The 22,426-nt window shown below is 48.4% G+C and overlaps 1 protein-coding gene across 2 annotated transcripts in view; it reads right to left on the bottom strand.

The window, feature by feature from the left end:
- The window catches only part of RNF213 (ring finger protein 213), a 2,329,248-nt gene that overhangs the window by 462,554 nt on the left and 1,844,268 nt on the right, over window positions 1-22,426 (bottom strand). For both annotated transcript variants that reach the window (XM_085617427.1, XM_085617426.1), the window contains exons 45-49: window positions 14,541-14,655; window positions 12,751-12,955; window positions 11,323-11,516; window positions 11,072-11,194; window positions 10,316-10,426 (exon numbers count right to left, since the gene is read on the bottom strand). In XM_085617427.1, coding sequence (XP_085473553.1) covers window positions 10,316-10,426; window positions 11,072-11,194; window positions 11,323-11,516; window positions 12,751-12,955; window positions 14,541-14,655 — 748 coding nt within the window. The remainder of the gene's footprint in view (window positions 1-10,315; window positions 10,427-11,071; window positions 11,195-11,322; window positions 11,517-12,750; window positions 12,956-14,540; window positions 14,656-22,426) is intronic.

Consider the following 22,426-nt stretch of genomic DNA (forward strand, 5'->3'; position numbering starts at 1 on the left):
CGTGTGCAACGAAGCCCACGTCGCCGCCTGACAGATGTCCTGCAAAGGGACTCCCCGTCCCAAAGCAGTAGTAGCCACCGTGGCCCGAGTAGAATGGGCTCGCAGCCCAACAGGAGGGTCCTTTTTTGCCAAAGAATAACAGATTTTTATACACAAAACGACCCATCGGGAGATGGTCCGTTTGTGCACAGCTTTTCCCTTCTTTGCACCCACGTAGCCAACGAAAAGCTGGTCGTCCACTCGGAACTGTTTTGTGCGGTCCAAATAAAAGGAGAGCGCAGGTTTTGGGTCCAGACGGTGGAGCCGCTCTTCCTCTTTGGAAGGATGTGGAAAGAAGGTGGGCAAGGTGACAGATTGCCCCAGATGAAAGGGGGTCATCACTTTCGGAAGAAAGGAAGGACGAGGCCGAAGGACAACCTTGTCCGGATGAACAGATAGAAAAGGAGGCTTGGACGATAGAGCCTGGAGCTCACTCACCCGTCTAGCCGAGGTGATGGCAACCAGGAAAGCAGTCTTAAGAGTAAGAAGACGAAGAGGACAATTGTGAAGAGGCTCAAAGGGAGCACACATCAGGAATGTTAAGACAAGATTCAAGTCCCACTGAGGCATTACGAAAGGGACAGGAGGGAACGTGTGCCTTTAAGAAAGCGTGACACTACAGGGGACTTGAAAAGAGAGGGCTGATCTGGAAGCCGTAAGAAGGCAGAGATGGCAGCAAGATAACCTTTCAAGGTGCCCAGGGCAGCGCCCTGCCGGGCCAAAGAAAGAGGAAAGAGGAGAACCTCAGAAAGAGGGGCGGAAAGGGGATCCACAGCCTTTGCTGTGCACCATGCCACAAATTTGTTCCACCAGCTGGCGTATACCGTCTTTGTGGAGGGACGCCTGGCTGCCAGAATGATATCACAGACTTCAGGAGGCAAGTCAAATGGCATCAACTGCCGCCGCTCAATCTCCACGCATGGAGGTGGAGGCTGGACAGGTTCGGGTGGAGGACCGTCCCCTGCTGCTGCGACAGAAGATCCTCCCGAAGGGGCAGACGTATCGGAGTGTCGGTCAACATACTGAGTAGCTCGGGATACCAGTACCTTTGTGCCCAATCCGGAGCCACCAAGATGACTTGGGCCCGGTCGTGCCTGATCTTCTTCAGCACTCTGGGCAGAAGTGGTATAGGCGGAAAGGCGTACAACAGACCGCAACTCCACTCGTGACGAAAAGCGTCGCCGAGCGAGTGCCGCCTTGGAAATTCCAACGCGCAGAACTGCTGACATTGCGCGTTCTCGTCGGTGGCGAATAGATCTAACCAAGGCTCTCCCCACTGCTGAAAGAGACCTTGCGCCACTTCAGACGCCATTCGTGGTCCATCATGCACCGGCGGCTGAGTTCGTCTGCTCTGGCGTTCAGAGAGCCCGCCAGATGGTGAACCACCAGGGTGATGCCCTGGTGTTCTAGCCATGTCCAGAGGTGCAGAGCCTCCTGACAAAGGGTCCACGACCCCACCCCGCCCTGTTTGTTGCAATACCACATGGCAGCGGTGTTGTCCGTGAACACCTGCATGACACTTCCCCAGACAGAGGGAAGGAAGGCTTTCAGTGCAAGTCGGATCGCTCTCAGCTCCAACAAGTTGATGTGGAGGCGAGACTCTGCCGGAGACCAGAAGCCTCTGATCTCCGCCTCTCTCATATGGCCACCCCATCCCAGGAGGGACGCATCCGTCACTACGACATGCTCCGGTAGGGGTAGGGAGAGGCTCTTGCCCGTGACCTAATCGCGGTCCGTGAGCCACCACTGCAACTGCTGTGCAGTGCCCTCCGAGATCAAGACATGGTCGGACAGGTTGCCGTGATGCTGGGCCCACTGAAACTTCAGGTCCCACTGCAGAGCCCGCATGCGACGCCTGGCGTGACGCACTAGTAGGATGCAGGAGGCCATCAGCCCCAGAAGCCGCAACACTAGCCTGACCGAAACCCAGGATAGAGGCCGAAAGATGGGAATCAGGGCCTGTATATCCCGGACCCGCTGTTCCGGTGGATGAACCCGGAACTGCGCCGAATCGAGAACCGCTCCGATGAAGAGGAGCTTCTGAGAGGGGCTCAGGTGTGACTTCGGCACGTTGATGGAAAACCCTAGCAAATGCAGGAGATCCGCCGTAGTCTGGAGGTGGGAGACGACTGTCTGGGGCAAGCCCGCCTTCAACAACCAGTCGTCGAGATAGGGGAAGACCGGAACCCCAGATCTGCGCAGATGAGCTGCGACCACCGCCATCACTTTCGTGAACACCCGAGGGGCACTGGTAAGGCCGAAGGGGAGCACGGTGAACTGAAAGTGCTCCTGACCCACCGTGAACCGCAAGTAACGCCGGTGGGCCGGCAGGACGGGGATATGGAAATATGCGTCCTGCAAGTCCAACGCTACCATCCAGTCTCCAGGGTCTAGGGCAGCTAGAACCTGAGCCAAAGTCAACATTTTGAACCGTTCCTTCCGGAGGAAGGCATTGGCGTTCCTGAGGTCCAAGATAGGGCGTAGGCCTCCTTTGCCCTTCTTGGGAACCAGAAAGTAGTGGGAATAACAACCACAACCTACTTCTGGGCTCGGAACGCGCTCGACGGCCTCTTTGGCCAAGAGGGCCGAAACTTCCTCTTGCAGAAGATTCAAATGATCCTCCGAGATACGGTGGTGCTGCGGTGGCATGGCTGGAGGGGTCGTCTCGAAGGGGAGGGAGTAGCCCCTTCGGACGATCTGCAGCACCCACCTGTCCGAAGTAATGGTACGCCAGTGGAGCAGGTGATGGCGAACCCGGCCTCCCACTGGCGAGGAATGGGCCAGAAAGCTCGGACTAGGAAGGCTTTGAGGCGGATGTTGCCGGGGTGGATGTGGACTGACCGCGTCGTCCTCCAGTACCGCCTCGGCGGAAACCACGTCCGCGACTGCGTGCAGGATGGTTCTGAGGCCGGTGGCTAGGCGGACGTGAGGAGGAGGAGCCCCTTCCTTGGCCACGAAAGGAGGGAAAAGCGGAAGTTTGTGGCCGCGGGGCCGAGAGGCCCAAGGACGTGGCCGTAGCCCGGGAGTCCTTGAAGCGAGCCAGCGCACTGTCCGCTTTCTCACCAAAAAGGCGAGCGCTGTGAGAAGTTGGCCTGATATGTAGTGTTCACTATTCTAGTGATCACTGTGTATCATTCCAAACAACCCTTATTGATGATTGGTTGTAAGTCAACCTTATAGACCAGCTATCCTAGTAGCGTTGATACGAGCAGTCTTAGGCTAAACTCTAGAGGGGGTGTTAAGCCAGCTGTTTACCATCACATATACCCCTTGAACACCAAGTGAAAGGACACCACACAAGTTGTTATGAAAATAAAGGATATTTATTTATAACAAGTCTACCCTGGCTCTTTATGAGTCAGGGAGCTAAGCACAATACAAAACTCTTAGGAGAATACTTCTGGTTGCACAATTTACACAAATGCCCGGGGGCACGAAACCATTACACTGCAAGTGGAAGGGGAGAAGTTAGAAAGTCTAAAGTTACTGATTCCGGAGTGATCCGATCAGTGGGACTAAACGAAAAAGGAACTGGACACTTGTAAAGCGAACCTGCGATGGAGCATCGAAATGCTCGAGTTACCTAGCCCAGAGGCTGCGGCTGTGGAAGGTTCGGCAAGATGTCGGAAGTCCTCGTTGTAGTCTCAGGAGCCTGAAAGAAGGGTTGCTGGCAGGCGACCAGTGTCGATGTTCAGCGAGATCCAAGCCTGGATCGGTGATGAAGGAAACCTGAAAGCAGAGGGGACTCAGTTCTCAACCGCTAGCCAGCGATCGTGTGGGCACCAGGTGGGTACCGGCTGAAGTCACCTCGACCAGGTGAGTGGATGACGTCGGACTCGGCTGTTCCTCGGACCAGGAGGCGCGGCGGCGACCAGGATGGAGGGCGAGCTGTCCCATGCAGGTGTCTGCTGTCGATGATGCTGGGCCCAGGAATGGGGCAGCGGATCGTGGCAGTGGCAAGCCCACGCGGTGGAGTCAAGATGGCGTCGGGAGTGGACCAGGAGGGTCCGTGGTACTCCTCTGTTGAAGGGGAGCAAGAGCCAGTCTGGAACAACCAGACTAGTGATGAAACAAACGTGGTGCGTCGTGAAGAGGGCCACAAGCCGGTCGGCAAGTGGTCGGACAACGCGGTGAACAGCAAGGAGCGGAAGGGCCCCCACGCAGATCTCGTGGATGCTGGGGAGGCAGACTTCGGTGCTGGAGCTGCTCAGGGTTAGGGCTTCTCAAACCCTAGGTGCACTCACTCGAGGGTCCCTCGGTGGGCGTGCTAGATAAGCGTCGTGCAGGTTCTGAAGATGGCCGGTCCCGCAGGTCTCGTCACACCTACGACTCTCAGCTGGGCTGATGAGGTAGGTAAAAGGTCAGAGATGGCAGGGAACTCGGGTCTCGTCGAGCTGGGCAGTCTTGATCCGTGGGAGGGACTTACAGCAAACCGCAAGCGCTTAGGTGGTGCCTGCTGGTGCAGGGTGGCTACTCCTTAGCCACAAGGGAGAGTCTTCAGAAATAGTCAAGAGTTCCTTTCGTGGAAAGTAGTTCAAGATTCAGAATTATCCAATTTGGGAAGGGGACTCGCTCCTACCTTTATTCTAAGAAAAAAAGGGCTGGCCCGTGACTAGGTTCTACCTATGGGTGGAGCCAGGAGGGGGGTGGTTACACCCCTATCCTTTGTCCGGCTTCGCCCCAGCTCAGGGGCTGGTGTGCCCCCGAAACTGGTTTGAGCCGGGCTATGCACAGTGAGCACCGGGGTGCCACTGGCAATCACCTTCCTTTCAGCCCTGCCTACCTGGGATACACAAACCCTGTCTGGGATGGTGCTAACACCACCCTCAACAAGAAACCCTTTGTCCAAGCTCCCCTCGCTGGAAGGTCTCCCAGCAGCAGGAGGTCAGACTTGTGTCTGGTGGCAGCATCCATTTTGTGATGCTGAGGCTTGAGTCAACTTTAACCGGGGTTCAAGGTTACTTCCATGTCGTGCCCCTCTAAAAGGGGGGAATGCTAACCCCGTCGCCATAACTGGCGAGGGGTTCGTATTCCAATTCGTATGACACCTTACTCGACATGTGTAGGTGATGCGATGCCAGAGTTAGCAAATAACCGCGAGGATTATAATGCATTTAAAAGTAGTTGGCCCGCGTCACCATGGAACGGCTATTAGGACTTGGTTCCGCAAGCCGTCGACGGGCTCAGCTCGCGCCAGAGCACCGTCCCACATGATTCCCTGCACTCTGCCTTCAGGATTGATAAGGCCTGCCATAGGAGTGACTGATAGGAATCCATGTGTCCATTTTAGGGTTAGGTGTAGAAATACTACACCTACAGCAACGGGTGATGACACCACGTTGCCCCAGCTGTCGTGCAGCCAGTTGTGTCAGATTTGGGCGGCCATTCCAGGGGTGGCATAATACATGCTGCAGCCCCTGGTAGGCCCTGGGTACACCGATGCCCTGGATACCTGTGGTATGCTGAGACAGGGACTGACAAGGCGGCCCAGTTCCAATTGGTGGATGCACCTAATGTACATGTGTTTAATTTCGAGAGAGAACAGCTAGGCTGTGGGTCTGATTGGCAGGCCCACAGCCGGGGAAAGTCATAAACCAATGAAGCAAAAGCAAAAAATCTGGGTGATCATAGGATTGCAGACCCTACTCTCCTACAAGCGCCATCAAAAGGCATGTCCATGAGTGTGCTCTTGACATCCCCTGAAAAGGACGTGGACCACAGCCAGGCGTGACATCGAAGCGCCACCGTGGTAGAAATCGCCCTACCCAGCGAGTCCGTAGTGTCGAGTCCACATCGGATGGCATGGCGCGCTGCATCTCTCCCATCGGCCAGAGCCGAGGAAAGCCGCGCCTGGGCCTCCTCCGGGCACAGTGGCAGCACGTCCTCCACCATATCCCACAGAGAGTGGGAATAACGGTCCAAGAGACAGGCGGTGTTCAAAGACCGCAGGCCCAAACTGAGCGAGGAGAACAGCTTCTTACCGAACTGTTCCAGTCTCTTGGAATCCCGGTCCAGAGGAGCGGTCGGGAAGGAGGATTGGGAGGTAGAGGCCTGGATAACCAGACTCGGGGGTGGGGTGTTGGGACAGAAAACTGGGGTCGCCCGGAGCAGGGCGGTGGCGCCTGGCAACGTTCCTATCCACAGGAGGGACTGTGGAGGGCTTGGACCAGGTGCCCTGCAGAACGTCAGTGAGGGCCTCATTGAATTGCAGCAGAGGCTCAGTGGAGCATGCGGCAGGCTAAAGCACCTCAGTGAGGATGTTAGTCCTCACAACCACGGCACGCAGCTCAAGCCCAAGGGCCGCGGCCGCCTTGCACAGCACCACTGAAAAAGCTGCACCCTCCTCCGAAGCCACAGTGGAGGAGAGATGAACCCAGTGTCCGGTGAGGTATCCAGACCACTGGCCTCCCCCAGTTCATCTGCCCAGTCCTGAGAAAGTTGCCCCTGAAGGGCCATAGGGTCCTCAAACCCCTCCCAGTTGCCCCCGTCATCCGATTCCTGGTAAACAGGAGGAATGATCGGAGCCGGTCGATAGACAATATGTGTCTCCAGCGGCGTCGGTCGGCGCCGCATCGGCGTCGGGACCGGACAGGGGCTGAACCGGGCTTCGGCGTCGACCGGAGTCGGCGTCGGGGGTGGTACCGGAGTCGGCGCCGCCGGAGGAGGCGTAACGAGGTCGACCGGCGTCGACGGGGGCCCAGGCTCGGGCCCCTCGGGGACCTGCGGCGTCGGGGCCGGAGCCTCCAACGGCGCCGGGGCCGGAGCCGCCGGCACGCGAGGTCGCCCAGTCGAGTCCGCGGGGCCCGAAGGCGCGCCAGCGGGGCCAGGCTCCTCATGGCCGAGAGGAAGGCACTGACCTCCGCCGGCGTCGCGTCAGTCCCAGGGACCGGCGGGTATGGGGACTTGCGCGGCGCCTGCGGCTCCCGCGTAGGTGGAACCACCCGGACCCTCAGCCGAGTCGCGCGACCGGCGAGGAGAGTCCGAAGAGCGGTGTCGCCTCTTGGACTTCTTGACTTGCTTTGACTTACCAGAAGACTTCGAGCCAGACGATGTCGAGTGCGGCTCCGCGACCGATCCTTGGACCTCCTCCTGGACCGGAATCGAGAGGGGCGCGGAGCCGAGTGGCGAAGCTCGAGAAGCTTGCGGGACCGCTCCCGCCTAGCTTTCGAGGTCAGGGCCATACAATCGGAGCACGACTCCACGTCGTGGTCGAGGCCCAAGCAGTACAGGCACCGGCGGTGATGATCGGTCACCGACATCAGTCGGTGACAGTCGTCGCAGGCCTTGAAACCAGGCATCCTACCGGCACCAGAGTCGAAAGTGACCAAAAAGAGTCGAAAAAAGTTAGTCAAAAATTGACTAAAGGGGTAGCTCTCCCGGATCGGCGCTTACTGGCGCGGAAAAAAGAAGAACTGACGTCAGCGCGCGACGACGACTCCGACGACGTCATTCCGGCGCACGCCGCCAACGACGGACGCAGAGCCGCAGACGACGCCTAGCGACGCGCAAGGGGTATTGCTGACGAAAAATCTTCCGGATCCAGTCTGACGCCTGGGGATATTCTAAGGTGAGGAATCTAACTAACGTGTTTCTTTCAGATAAATCAATACAGATTTGAAATTAAAACTATTTTTTGTTAGATATTAATATAAATTAATGTTATATATTTACTTAACATTTAGAACAAAATAGAAAAAATTCTACAACACATTTAAAGTTTTGATTTAAAACTTTAAATAATGGAAATATATTAAATTAAAATTATTTTTTTGAAGTTTAAATGAAAAAATAAATTCCCACCTGAAGAAAACATGTTTATGTGCCTTAATAATTATTAAAAGTGAGGTGCTGAATTCACTAGAATTAATATAATTATTTTTGGTAAAATGTAATATTACATATTTTTTTTAAATAGTTTATAATTAAAAAATAAATATTTACTATTTTTATGCTTTGTTAAAATTCATTTATATATATCAATATGTCTAGCTATTTTAAATAATCTAATTTAATCTATCATTATTTCCTTGGTGCCTTTATTTTAATTCCATACCTCCATTATTTTCCATGGGAGGGTGTTGCAGTACCAGTGGTTGGTGTAGTGCTACAATAGTGAAAGTTACTATACAAGTATAAGTTTACTAAAGTTTAAGGTACTACAAAAGTGCAGTTTGTGAATACTGAAAAGTAGTAAAAGACTCACAAGTATAAACTTATTCAAAAGTGCAAGTTACCTTTGTGAATCAGCCTCATAGGGTTCAAGTCGTGCCATGTCTGTAGGTACCTGCACAACATCTGTCCCTCAAAACACAACTTGAAGGAATGCGAGAAATGCATTCAGAGGCCATTAAAAAACATTAAGTCAAGTTTTAAGCTGCTGAGCATAAGAAGTGGGGCCAGTCCTATTTGAGGTTCCAAGCCCACTCCTGCTCCTGGTCGTCATTATTGTGAAAGCCCAAAACTAAGTAAAAAGAGAAGTCTCGTTGCAAGGAAAAGAAGAAGAAGCAGGGCTTACTATTCCCCCTCCAGGTAGCAGTAGAGGTACAGTCAGCATCCAATAGCTCCGACTCTGGCAACATCTGATGTGGGCTCAATATTGAAATTGGACAATGCATGCTTACATTACCCAGGCTATTGTTCTCATGTCTCAGCAAATTGAGGTTTGCAAGTCTGCCTGGAGTACCTTCAAGCTCCATGGACCTGTTTGAGCCATCCGGTTAGACTTGTGTGGGCAGCCCTCCTTTGGTGCCAAGTGACCTTATTTGGTTTCAGAGTGGCCCTAAGCCACCACTAGGCTGTGGCCTAACATCTATGAACTGGCTCGGTGCTGGCCGCAGTGCCTAAGGTGCCAGCTCCCAACTCTGCTCTATTCCGAAGTCAAATCCAGAGCAGACTTCAGACCCTTTGTCATGCTATGAAATCATTAAGCATAGCTGGGAGCTTGGGAGGGTTCCCTACTGTTCCCTTGCATCGACACCAGTACTATCGAAGGTAGACCAGGGCCTTAGACCAAACCCCTTAACCGAATAAAAATATACAGCCAAAGGCTTAACCACCTCTGACAGGTTGGACACAGGGCCTGGCCACAGGCATGGCCGTGCGACCTATCACCGAAGGCTGTGCACAGTAGGTTTGGGAATAAAGTGTATTATTAAAAAAACATTGAAATTCAATAAAAAACTTTTGAAAACTGAGTTACTAGTTCAGATTCAAGCTCGTAAAACCACGGAAACTTGCCAGGTATGGTATGCAACACACAGTCATAGTCAGTTTGCTTACCATGCACAAAACACTCAGAGCACTGGAAAAAAGTAATCAAGCATGACTTGGTTGCATTATGGCGTGCATTGTAGTTGCTGACTAACAAACTGGAGGATTTTAGTGTTTTGCACATTTGAGCCAGAACCATAATTTAATTTTTCATATACATGTATGTATGTATATATGCGTGTGTATGTATATGTCTGTATATATACATGCTTGTAATGTATGTGATTGCGAGTGTGTGTGTGTGTATATATATATATATATATATATATATATATATATATATATATATATATATATATATATATATATATATATATAAATACATATATAGTTGCCTCCCGTTTTACTCCTCACATACTCCAAGGGACAATCCTAAACTGTAAGTTTATTTCATGTTTTGCTCATCTGCCAATACGCGTTTCAGTCACAGCTGTGACCTTGTTCACACACACACACACACACACGTTATTTTCTGATGCATGTACATATACAATTAATTTTAATACTATTTATTTTATAATAATTTGATGTTCAGAGTTCCACCGGCCTGCTATCACAAGGACCAGAGGTCCAAAGACCAAGTAGGCCTTAGAGTATTCCTGCTCTGTACTAGAAACAGGTTGGATGGATTAAGAATACTCATCAAAAGCCTGATCATAACAGAAACAAAATAGAGAAAATCCCTTTGATTAATAGTTTCATTTGTGTCAATTATGGTGAAACAACAGAGCTGGGGCTTTAAATTGCCTCTAGCAGAGTCCATAAAATGCATTTTTACTACTTATTCTTCAAATTTTGTGAGATCTTTATTGATCAATAAATCTCTTTATGGATTGAATTTTCAATACTCATCCATGTATAGTGGAGCTAAGAAATTTGAACGAAGTCAACAAAATCCTCAAAAGAGCGAGAAATTGCCTGCGAGTTCAAACAAAACTGTAAAGAAGAAATAAAACAAACTTGTGGTCTGTATGATAGAGCTCCAGGATGGCTGTGGAACACTTACTGCGGGTTTGGGGTGCAGATTGGTATTCTGTGACCCGTACAACATTGTAACCTCTCTGAAAAGAGCGAGGAGCAGGTAGACCGCCTGCACAGTCTTGGCTGTGCTGCATTCCTAAAGAAAAAGAGAGAGAGAGATAGGTGGTTGGTTTGGTACATCCTACCCCAGGAGGCCTTATAATCAACAGGACTGACCGCAAGCAGATCTCAGTACTGCAAATGCCTTACATCGAAATAGTATAATAAGGCTCCCCCAAATTGGATATGAAAATTAATTAATGTGTTATTTATAATTTTTATGTTTTACTTTATTACTACCCAGACTTGTTCAGGTTGGCTTCCTGCTGATGAAGAAATCACCTGACAACAAATTGGCATCAACAAAAGAAAGTTGAAAAAATCATTATGCCTTAAGATTGAGACTGTGGACAATTATTTTCTCAGGATTTTCAGATCTAGAAACTGGTGATTTCGTAAGGCTCAAGTTGCTTCTGATGACTGGCATAAACATATCCTTTCTGTGGCTGTTTCAAAAGATGTTTGACAGTCTGCAAGGGTCTCCAAACTACAATACTTTACCAATCCCTTTCTGCAGTGTTTCATATGTGTGTTTCAAGAGTTTCTTTCCTAATGATCTCACAGAAATGCACGAATATTACAGACGTTTAGGCATGATACAAGCCATCATTTATTCATGTATGCATTTTTCGGGTCGAAATGCTTACTAATTTCAAAGCAATTAAACTGGTCTTATAGGTACCTTCTGAGCTGCTGTAATACTTTCTGTCTTGCATTCAATGAGTACGGTGCCCAGAGCGTCTCTAAGTATCCTGTACCCTTCACCATACACCAGAAACAGATCGATTTTGCAGGTCTGGTCTCTCTACAACAAACAAAGAATCACTCCGGTCAGCACAGAAGAGCAAAAACACAACTCATAGAGACATATGATCTCTAGAGGTGACTAAAAGAACTACACGTATTGCAAAAAATACACTGCATTTAAGTTACCTGCTGCTCAATGATTTCTGCAGGGAACACCCAGTGATAGAGAACATCTCTGGAGAGCTTTTGAACAAACTCCATTCCGTATTGGTTTGCCAGCTTCCTAACCAAGTAAATCAGGAACCAGTCATTTGATGCTTTTTTGCAAAATAGCTCAATTTCTCTCAGGAACATCTGGTTCTCTTTGCCGCTTGCTGCTTCTGGGGATCAAAGTGTTCAAAGTTCATCTACTGCTGGATAAAATAAAATGTTCACAGAAACAGACACAGAGTGGGAAGGAGGCAGACAATGATCCATGTTTCCAACATATGGAATTCAAGTACTTTCTACTTCTCGCACCTCTTCGCATCCTTCTTTTTGTCATAATGATTTGAGTAATTACATCTCATAAATGACGTATGCCCTGTGGTGTGGGATACTTTCTTAGACTTGGATTGTCCATTAGGGTTAGCTAAACCTGGTTAGCTAATATTGAAGATAACATTTAGTAAAACACTGGCACTGAATTTAGACCTCAATTCCTTGTCAAAGTATACTATCAATTGACCAAAACAAGACAAAGCCCTCTACATGTTTAGAACATTTCACAAAAGGAGGACCTACAACATTCAGTTTCTAGGACGTGGCTACTTCATCCTATGGAAAAGAAGACAACTCCCACCTTCACTATTTCACGTCATAAGAAAGGAGGACCTGACTTTGAGGAACTGTTTCCTTAACAGCGGGCAACTTGCAACCATCTGCTTTCTATGCTCACCCATAAATGTTGTCACCTGACTGTCATTTTTTATTGCTCACTTTCCAACAGATTACATCTAAAGCATGTACAACTAATTATTTACAACGCTCAGAAATGGCACAAAGGGGTTATGAGGCACTAAATAAAAGCATGTTATAATAATATTTATTACTATTATTTTAGGACTTTCCAATGTAGTCCTCATACTGGCAATTCTAAGTCCATCCTGTTCAGCTTGTTCATATATTATTCTATTATGGACAATATCTGGTCTAAGAAAGTGTCAATTTTCTAGTTAACCTGCACCTTTCAAAAGGAAGCCTCCAAGAAGAGAAACACATACACTTTCTGAGTCCTGCATTGCCAGGGCCTGCTCACAATCCATACCATTACAAAGCATAGCAAAACATGCATATTTTAAAGCACATGCTCACTCACTCTTTGGAGCACCTTAGCACTGAACAGATGCTTATTGTTATCCAATTCAATCCTATACATTTTATTGATCTCACAAGGATGAAAGCCTCAGTGGACCCACCCGGTTTCAAACATTAAACCATAAGGTTTTTCACACATTCCTGAAATGGATACATTTGCACTGATCCACCTGACCCATTCTCTACTGTGGTATTCAAAAAAGGCAGTGCCAACCTTCCAAAGCCAAGTTTGGCTAATGACCAACTAGTACCACAAACCTGCATTTGAATGACGCTGGAACAGAAATTCAGCAGCGGTATCCAAGCAGAGTCTGATCCTTGCAACTCTCTGCAAATATTCAATGGAAGACTCTTGACAGCAACTTTTTAACTTGACGTATTGCTCCAGAAAGTGTCTCTCATTCCTCAGACAAGCCTGTTTCTCAGAATCGGAGTAAGACCTCATCTTCTCGTACATGGAGTCCTACAACCAAGAGATAAACAAATGCATCAAGAAATCACTTATATCCACCACTTCTCCATTGCCCCACTGCTTCTTTGTTGACATAACTATATACATCACATTGTTTGTTGCAGATTAATTCAGGACAACCCGGTACTTCTGTACTTCCAAAAACGCAGAGTAAGGTTTGAATCAGAACACGGCCCTCTTGACACTGGGGAAAGGAATTAGCAAGTAGAAAATGTACGATTGAATAGGATCAGGACCAACTGAAATATGAGCAGGTCTTAAAGTGGAAAAATCAAATGAAGGAAAAATGTTTTCAAAATAAGTACAGGTTGAATCTACTAGTCCTTCCTTTTACTCTATTGATACAGACAAAGCCCCAACCACACTGGACACTGGACAATGGCTAACAGCTCACCATTTGTTCTAACAACTGCACGGTCCCTCAGTCCCATCTTGATGCCAGGCAGTATTCAAGTCGTTAGTACATTCCTTACAAACAGAAACTGCCTCAGCCTCACCTATTTTTTACATTCACAGCAAACACCATTTACCAGCAGCAGCCAACTTAATTGACTAGCAGCAGCAAACTCCAATGACCAGCAGCTAGAGAGAGTTGCAACTGTTTTATGTAGACTCTTAAGAACTTCTGTGCTTATTTCCAATAACTAATGTCCAATGCTGTTTGCTAACAATTCCTATGTATCTGCAATGACATCCTCTGCAATGGGTAGATCCCTGGACATAATTTCCACCTCACTCTCCTTCAGCTCAACAAGGGCCGTTAGGGTAGAAAGGCAACACGTGGTACGTTCAAAAACAGAGTGTTTTGAAGAATTCCACCGATAACCTAAGCATGACCTCCATCTTCCACATCTCATTTCTTACTTAAAATGAGGACATGCCCAAGGTAGCAGGCTGAAGGATTGAAAAACAAAAAGAAAACACCATAGAAGAAGTCAAATGCTTTCCCAGTAGACATGATTAAGAGAAATCACAGAAATCAAGTAAACAGCAGCATTCTGTCCCCAGCAGAAGCAAGAACAAAATGACCCCACAGCAAAGGTAGAACCTTCAGGAACCAGCAGCCAGTATTGCACAAGGAAAGTACAAAGAGTGGCCCGTGTAGAAGCTCTACAGGCATGCGCCCCAGAGGCCAAAACTCATCATCAGTAATGTCCTTGATAGACTCCTTTGAACAAACAGAGGATTTGAAGCCCCAACCACCTCATAAGCCTAACTCACTGTCCAACATATAGACAAAACATCCCAATCTGAAGTTGGAGGGTTTCCCTTTTACAGTCCATTCAAGGAAAGGGGGGTAAGGAGAGGCTTATGAAAGTGGAATGAGATTAAGAACTAAAAGCCCAGGGTTTTAGAGAAAACGGTTAATGAGAGGAAATTGCCTTATGTAAATTAAGAATTGTAAAAGAAATAAAGAGTTAATACATCCTGGGCATACAAATGTATATGCAGGGAAAAACAAGCTCTTTATTCCATATCGAAATAAAATGGCTGGGTTCGTCTGCAGCAGCGGCCCAAATCACCCCCAAACATTATATCCCCAAAAGCGCGAGTGGAAAGAGAGGCCACGACTTACCTCCAGACAGTTGACAAAGAGTGCATACATTTCTGTCTTATCATCCTCGTCTAGGATAGCCGTGTCTTGCAAACTGGATAGATACCGCTGCACATACTCCTTAACATCATCAAAGCTAAAGAGGCAAAGAACCAAGAAAAACATTAAACAGATACCGAAAGGGCACACCAATCATGAGCCCTGCCCTATTTCATCATCCAATACTGAGGGCCATGGTGGACATCTTCCTTTCGCCTAAGCACTGAGCTCCTGTCTTACAGGACAAATCAGTCATCTGTACAAAGACCGCCGTGAAAGTAGTACAAAATATGCATAATGCCTTAGTGACAGATGTCAGGCCCCCACTGTCTACCTCTGGCACGTGTAACCTCCCTACAACAAAGCTTTAGCGCAGAAAGCCCCAATAGGCATTAGGATGGCTTTCATGAAAAACTAGCTCAAGTCCTGAACCCGGCATGTCAGGCATCTATACTAATAAACAACAACTTTTTGAAAGCAGAAGCTGAACACGACCAATACGTTCCCTACACAGCCACTTTTCAGAACCTAAAAAACACGTAAAGTTACCTATCTTATAAATTAAGTTCAGGCATTTCAATTATCCATTCACAATCAGCCAGCAGATGCCCATCCTCTGACAGAGCAAGTGCTTAGGCTAGAAAGGAAAATGTAAGTGCTGTTTGAATTATCAAAAAAATTAACAAAAAGGAACAATATGATGGGATAAAAGTTGATATTGTGCAGCCTCTTTTTCAATACCCATACAACAGTGTATGACAATACCTTGCTCCACGTGTTACCATGTACTCCAGAGTTCAGGAGATGGATGTCTGATCAAACTCTTCTGCGACTTTAGGTAGCCTGGCTTGCCCTCAGTGTAAGTTTGGGTTTAAAATAGATACAGCATTACAGTACCTCCCTGCTTCTTTGATGTAATTCCACATATAGGCAGTCCCATTTAACAAACTAAATTATCCACCTTCTGTGAGGCCTTTTTTTAAAAATGTAATTATGTCAGTCAGTGGTTATCCTTAGTGAGTACGGCCATTTACTTGTGGCGTCCAAGGGTCACTAACCCTACTGCAATCCAACTGGATAACGAAGCTGCTTCCTTTACGTATGCGACTCGCCAGTAGCAGTGAAATGCTTTTTATAGGAGGTTGTACTGCATAGAAACCCGGACAGAGGACAACACTCTGCAACATTCAGTTCCCTCAATCAAGCTAGAACTCCCTAGCCCAATGTTAGTGGCTGGAATTCCTTTCCACTGCACCTCTTCCAAACATTCAACTATTTATAAATGGTATAATGGAGGCTTGTTAGAAACTGGGTTTCTGGTTGGCAGAGGTATGCACACTACCCAAGCAGGAACCACAATCATAGCCAGGGTAAGTCACAGACACACCCTAAATTAGTCTGTGCTTGGCACAGAGACGTCAGACTTAACTCAAGAGGCAATGGATAAAGTATTAGTGCAACACTTCAAACAGTAAAATAGTGAAAACACTACACAAAAAGATACCACAGCTTGTTATAAAATAGAGCTTAATTTAATGACCAAAACAAGACCAAAAATCCAAATAGGTAGATCCAAACTTATGAATTTCTAAAGAATAAATTGAAATGTAGAGCTCAAAACCATAAAAGCGCCAACCGGGGCAATCTGGTCGTGCCAGACTAGGACAAAATCATAAGTTCAGGCCGACTGAGATGGTGTGGAAAGCCTTGGTCGGATACAGAGCGCCTTGGCCCACTGTAAAATACCTTGTTTGCGTTGACATCGAGGGAGATGCAAGGCTATGCGTTGTAGTCAATCCTTAATATGGAGGTGATGCATCGTCGCCGATCCGCACAAACTCGGCGATGGATGATGCGGAGCGTAGTTGGCAATGTGATGCACTCGATCCTCGCAGCAGCGACGATGCATCAGCATTGGTGGTGATGCTCCTGTTCTGAGTGGCACAACAGCGTCAATGTGCAGATTTGATTGGAAGCAGCACTTTATACCCACTTCCAAGGGTCCAGGTCTGGGTTGGCACCACCTGGCAGGGTGAGACAGATGGCAGAGTCCAGGCGTTGTAGCAGGGTGGTTGAAAGTCTTTATGTCCTTGAGACTTCAATACAGGAGGCAAGCCAGCAATCCCCTGGAGTGACTGTGGGTCGAGTGATGCAGGTCCAGTCCTGCTCAACCAGGCAAGGACAGCAGCAGGTATGTCAGAACGACGAGACAGGAGTCAGCAGAGAGCGTGTCCAGCAGAGTGGCAGTCCTTCAGCAGCAAAGCAGTCTTTCTTGCTGGCACAGGTCCAAAAGTGTACTGAAGAACAAGTTACTTACCTTCGGTAACGATGTATCTGTAAGAAGGAATATGCTACTTACCAGTATGCATCTGTTCTTGGCATGTAGAGCTGCAGAGTCACACACTGAGGATAAGATCGCCATCTGGTGTTGGGCTCGGATGATTGCAGGTTGTTGTTGTCTTCGGAAGAAGCCTTTGGTCACGAGGTTGGTGACTCCTCCCCTGGACAACAGTGCGCATGGGCATCCACTCCATCGTCAGATTGTTTTTCGCCATGATGGGAAAAGATGGAGTATATAGAAAAGAAAGAAAGGATGTCCATGTGTAATGTCTAAGTAAGACGGATGCTGGAACAGATACAGGTCCCGGGGAGGCGGGCGGGCGTGTGTGACTCTGCAGCTCTACATGCCAAGAACAGATGCATACTGGTAAGTAGCATATTCCGTTCGAGGCATATGAGCTGCAGATCACACACTGAGGATAGATTATACAGCAGTGCTCCCCTTAGCGGTGGTCGCCTGTATCCGTTGCAGCAGCTTGAAATAAAGTTTTTAGGACAGCCTGGCCCACGGAGGCCTGTTGTTTGGCCTGCACGTCAACACAATAGTGTTTAGTGAAGGTATGCGTGGTAGACCATGTGGCTGCCTTGCAAATGTCTTCTAAGGGAATATTGCCTAAGAAGGCCATAGAAGCCCCTATTTTACGCGTGGAGTGCGCCCTAGGGGGAACTGTAAGTGTACGTTTAGCCTTGAGGTAGCATATTTGGATGCATTTAACTATCCACCGGGCTATTCCTGATTTGGAGATCGGGTTGCCTTTGTGTGGTGGCGCGAAAGCAACAAAGAGTTGTTTTGTCTTTCGAAAAGGTTTTGTCCTGTCGATGTAATAAAGCAAGGCTCTTTTGACATCTAAGGTATGTAGGGCCCTTTCAGCTACCGAGTCTGGATTTGGGAAAAAGACCGGTAGTTCTACTGATTGGTTAAGGTGGAAAGGGGAAATCACTTTTGGAAGAAATTTAGGGTTTGTCCTAAGAACCACTTTGTTACGGTGTAGTTGTAAGAAAGGTTCCTCAAGTGTAAGGGCTTGTATTTCACTTACTCTGCGCAGGGAAGTGATTGCGATAAGGAAAGCTACCTTCCATTTTAGGAATTGCAATTCACATTTGTGCATAGGTTCAAATGGGGGACCCATGAGTCTTGTTAGAACCACATTGAGATTCCACACTGGTGCAGGTGGCAATCTTGGGGGAAGAATTCTTTTGAGACCTTCCGTAAACGCTTTGATGGCTGGTACCTTAAAAAGGGACAGGTGTTGCCTATTTTGCAAGTAGGCTGCCAAGGCTGCTAGGTGTAAACGTATAGAGGAATACGCTAGATTGCATCTTTGCAAGTGTAGTAGATAGCAAATGATGTTTTGGATGGAAGCATCCAATGGATGTATGTCATTATTAGCGCAGTAGATGGCAAATCGTTTCCATTTAGCGGCATAACACGCTCTAGTAGTAGGGCGTCTGGCTTCTTTTATGATATTCATACAGTCTGGAGGGAGATTGAGGTAACCGAACTCTAGGACCTCAGGAGCCAGATCGCTAGGTTCAGTGTTTGAGGATCTGGGTGTCTGATTTCTCCATGGTTCTGGGTTAACAGATCCGGGGAGAGGCGTAGCTTTTGATGTGGAACTAAAGATAGTTCCAGAAGTGTGGTGAACCACGGTTGACGTGCCCAAGTGGGAGCCACTAGTATTAGTGTTAGTGACTGTTGTTTCAGTTTGCGTACCACAAATGGAACTAGTGGGAGAGGCGGAAAGGCGTACGCAAATCTGCCTGACCAGTTCATCCATAGGGCATTGCCCTTCGACTGTGGGTGTGGAAACCTGGCGGCGAAGGTTGGGCATTTTGTGTTTTCGGGAGTGGCGAACAGGTCTATGTCTGGTTGTCCCCACTTTTGGAAGAAGGGGAGTAGAACCTTGGGGTGTAGTTCCCATTCGTGGATCTGTTGTGTGTGGCGACTTAGGAGGTCGGCCACTTGATTGTGGATCCCTGGGAGATGTTCTGCTAACAGGTAGATGTTTTGGGGAATTGCCCATCTCCAGATTTGCTGTGCCAGTTGGGACAGTTGGAGAGAGTGTGTCCCTCCCTGTTTCTGTATATAATACATTGTCGTCATGTTGTCTGTGCGTATGAGGACAGTTTTGTTCTTTAGGTGAATTTGAAAGGATTTTAGTGCTAGGAACACTGCTAAGAGTTCCAGGTGGTTGATGTGGAGCAGTTTTTGTTGACTGGTCCATCTGCCCTGAGTGGTATGGTGAAGGAGGTGGGCTCCCCACCCCGTGAGAGATGCGTCTGTAGTTAGCACAACTTGTGGAAGAGGCTCTAAGAACGGTCTCCCTTTGGACAGGTTGATGGTGTTCCACCATTTCAGTGAGCGAAGTGAGCGACTGTCCACCAACACCAGATCGGTAAGTTGTCCGTGAGCTTGGTTCCACTGTTGTGCTAAGCATTCCTGTAAGGGACGCATTTGAAGTCGTGCGTGTGGGACTATGGAGATGCATGACGCCATCATGCCTAGGAGCTGCATGAACACTCTTGCTGGAAGAGATGGATGAGTTTGAAATTGAGAGATGAGATTTTGTATACTGGCTATCCTGGCAGTGCTGGGATAGGCAATGGCTTTGGATGTATCTATGGTTGCTCCTAGATACTGATGTAAGTGGGAAGGTTGTAGGTGGGATTTGGGGTAGTTGATAGTGAATCCCAAATCGTGGAGAGTTTGAATCGTGCGATGAGTGTGGAGAACGCATTTTTGGTATGTATTGGCTTTTATGAGCCAATCGTCCAGATAGGGGAAGACATGGATCTGTTGTCTTCTGAGATGCGCTGCCACGACTGCTAGGCACTTGGTGAACACTCTGGGTGCCGTTGTTACTCCGAATGGGAGAACTGTAAATTGATAGTGTTGCCCATCTACCACAAATCGTAGATATTTTCTGTGAGCGGGATGCATAGGGATGTGAAAGTATGCGTCCTTGAGGTCCAATGTGGCGAGGAAGTCTCCCTGTTGTAAAAGTGGGAGGACTTGTTGGAGAGTGGTCATATGAAAATGATCCGAATGTATATACTGGTTTAGTAGTCTGAGATCCAGTATGGGCCTTAGTGTTTTGTCCTTTTTGGGAATGAGGAAGTATAGAGAATATACCCCTTTTCCCTGATGTTGAAGGGGGACTGGTTCTATCGCATGTTTTTGTAACAGGGATTGAACTTCTTGTTTGAGGAGAGAGAGAGATGATGCGAGGACATTGGACGTTGTTTGGGCGGTATGTTTGGGGGGGATTGTATGAGTTCGAGGCAGTAGCCAGACTGGATAATTTGTCTTACCCACCTGTCTGTGGTGATGGAAGTCCAGACAGGTAGGAATTGTTGGAGTCGCCCCCCGACCGGAGTGGAATGGTCTGGGGGGAGTGGTGGCAAGTCACTGTTTGGTGGCTGGTGAGGTGCGGGTGTTGTTGTTGTTGCCCCGCCCTCGACCTTTGTTATTGTTTCCCCTATAACCTCCCCGGAAATAACCTCTGTTAGGGGATGTTTGTCCAGAATTTTTAAAGGTGGACGTGGTCTCAGTTGATGTGTTTTTGGAGCCTCCTCTATAAAAGGAGCGACGAAAGGAACCCCGGTTTTGAGGAGACTGCAGTGCTCCCATAGACTTGGCAGTTTCATTATCCTTTTTCATTTTTTCTAATGCAGTATCCACTGCAGGGCCAAATAGCTGCTCTTGGTTGAAAGGTTGAGCTAGAATTGCGGTTTGAACCTCCGGTTTAAAACCGGAAATACGGAGCCAGGCATGTCGTCTGAGTAAGACGCTAGTATTGACCGCTCTAGAAGCAGTGTCTGCTGCATCTAAGGCGCATTTAATGGAGGCATTAGATATTAATTTGCCTTCTTGGATGAGGTCAGAGGCCTGGGACTTAAAGGGTTCAGGCAGATGTTGCATAAGGTCCTCAAGTTGGTCATAATGCGCTCTATCATACCTGGCTAACAGGGCCTGGGTATTCGCAATACGCCAATGGTTAGCCGCCTGCGCGGCGACCCGTTTGCCTGAGGCTTCTAAAAGATTAGACTCTTTGTCTGGGGGAGGCGTTTCTCCAGTTGTCTGTGAGTTAGCGCGCTTCCTGGCATTTGATACGACTAAGGAGTCTAAAGGGAGCTGGGCCTTAATGTATGCAGGGTCTTGCGGGGCTGGTCGGTACTTTTTTTCGATGCGTGGGTTGAGAACCCTAGCTCGAACAGGGTCCTTAAAGACTTCAGTAGCATGCTTTATAACCCCTTTGATCATGGGCAGTATGTGAACAGTCTTTTGTGACTGCTCAAAGGTATCAAGGAGAAAGTCCTCTTCAAGGGCGTCTGTGTGCATTGTGACGCCGTGGAATGTTGCTGCCCTATTTATAAGTTGGCCGAACCCTAGGTGGTCATCAGGAGGGGAGGGCTTGGAGGGGTAGGTAGTGGGGTCAGGCATGTCAGGTATAGGATAAGACCAGTCATCCATGGGTGCTGGGTCTGGGAACGTAAAAGGGTCGTTTGGATCAACAGGATCATTAAATAAATCAGGGTCCGCCCCTCCCCCTAAGTCATCATTATCATCCTGTGGAGGAGGTGAATGATAGGGAGATGGTAAAGGTAAAGGTAAAGGAGAATCAGGAGGAGGAGGGGGGGACGGGTTAGGAGGTAAAACAGGAGAGGAAGGACGAAGTGGTGAAGTAGCACAGTCCTTTTTCCGTATGGGAGCTGGGGGAGGTGTAGTGTCCAGCTTCCGCTTTTTATATGGGATGGCAGTCACATGTCCCGTGTTAGGATTGATGTAGATCCGCTTTTGAGTAGGATCTGGTCGAAAAAGTTCATCTGGCTCCGAAGGTGGTGGCTGCGATGGCCGCTTCGGGTCTTTATGAGCTTTTTTCGGCGGGGACGCAGTTTTCGGCGCCGATGATTTTTTCGGGTCCGATGGATTTTTCGGAGCCGACTGAGTTTTCGGTGCCGACTGAGTTTTCGGTGCCGACTGAGTTTTCGGTGCCGACTGAGTTTTCGGTGCCGACTGAGTTTTCGGTGCCGACTGAGTTTTCGGTGCCGACTGAGTTTTCGGTGCCGATGGACTTTCAGGCATCGATGTTGAAGAACGTTTCGGTGCCGGTGGAGACTTCGGTGCCGAGGAACGTTTCTGTGCCGAAGGAGATTTCGGTCTTGGAGCCTGTTTCGGTGCCGACAGTGGGTTTTTGGGTGCCGAGGGTGTTAAAGGCACAATCAGGTGAGGTTTGCTCGAGCCCGAGCCACCCACAGGCTTAGATGTCTTCGGAGCCGGGCCCGAGGGCGGGGCTTCTGAAGAGGATTTCCGGTCGCGACTGGGCCCAGCTGGCGGAGTCTTGACCAATGCTTTTTTGGATGGGGCAGGGGCAGGGGGGGTGGTACTCACACGCTGCCCTGGAGTGATGAGGTCATCGGAATCGTCGGCCTCGGACACGATCTCGAGATCTTCGGTGTCGTCTTCGGGAACATCTTGAGCAAAGATGTCCTCCGGTTCTGGAGCTGGTTTGGCCATAATATGGCGT

This window comes from Triturus cristatus, chromosome 7 (genome assembly GCF_964204655.1).
Source record: "Triturus cristatus chromosome 7, aTriCri1.1, whole genome shotgun sequence".
In the NCBI taxonomy this organism is placed as follows: Eukaryota; Metazoa; Chordata; class Amphibia; order Caudata; family Salamandridae; genus Triturus; species Triturus cristatus.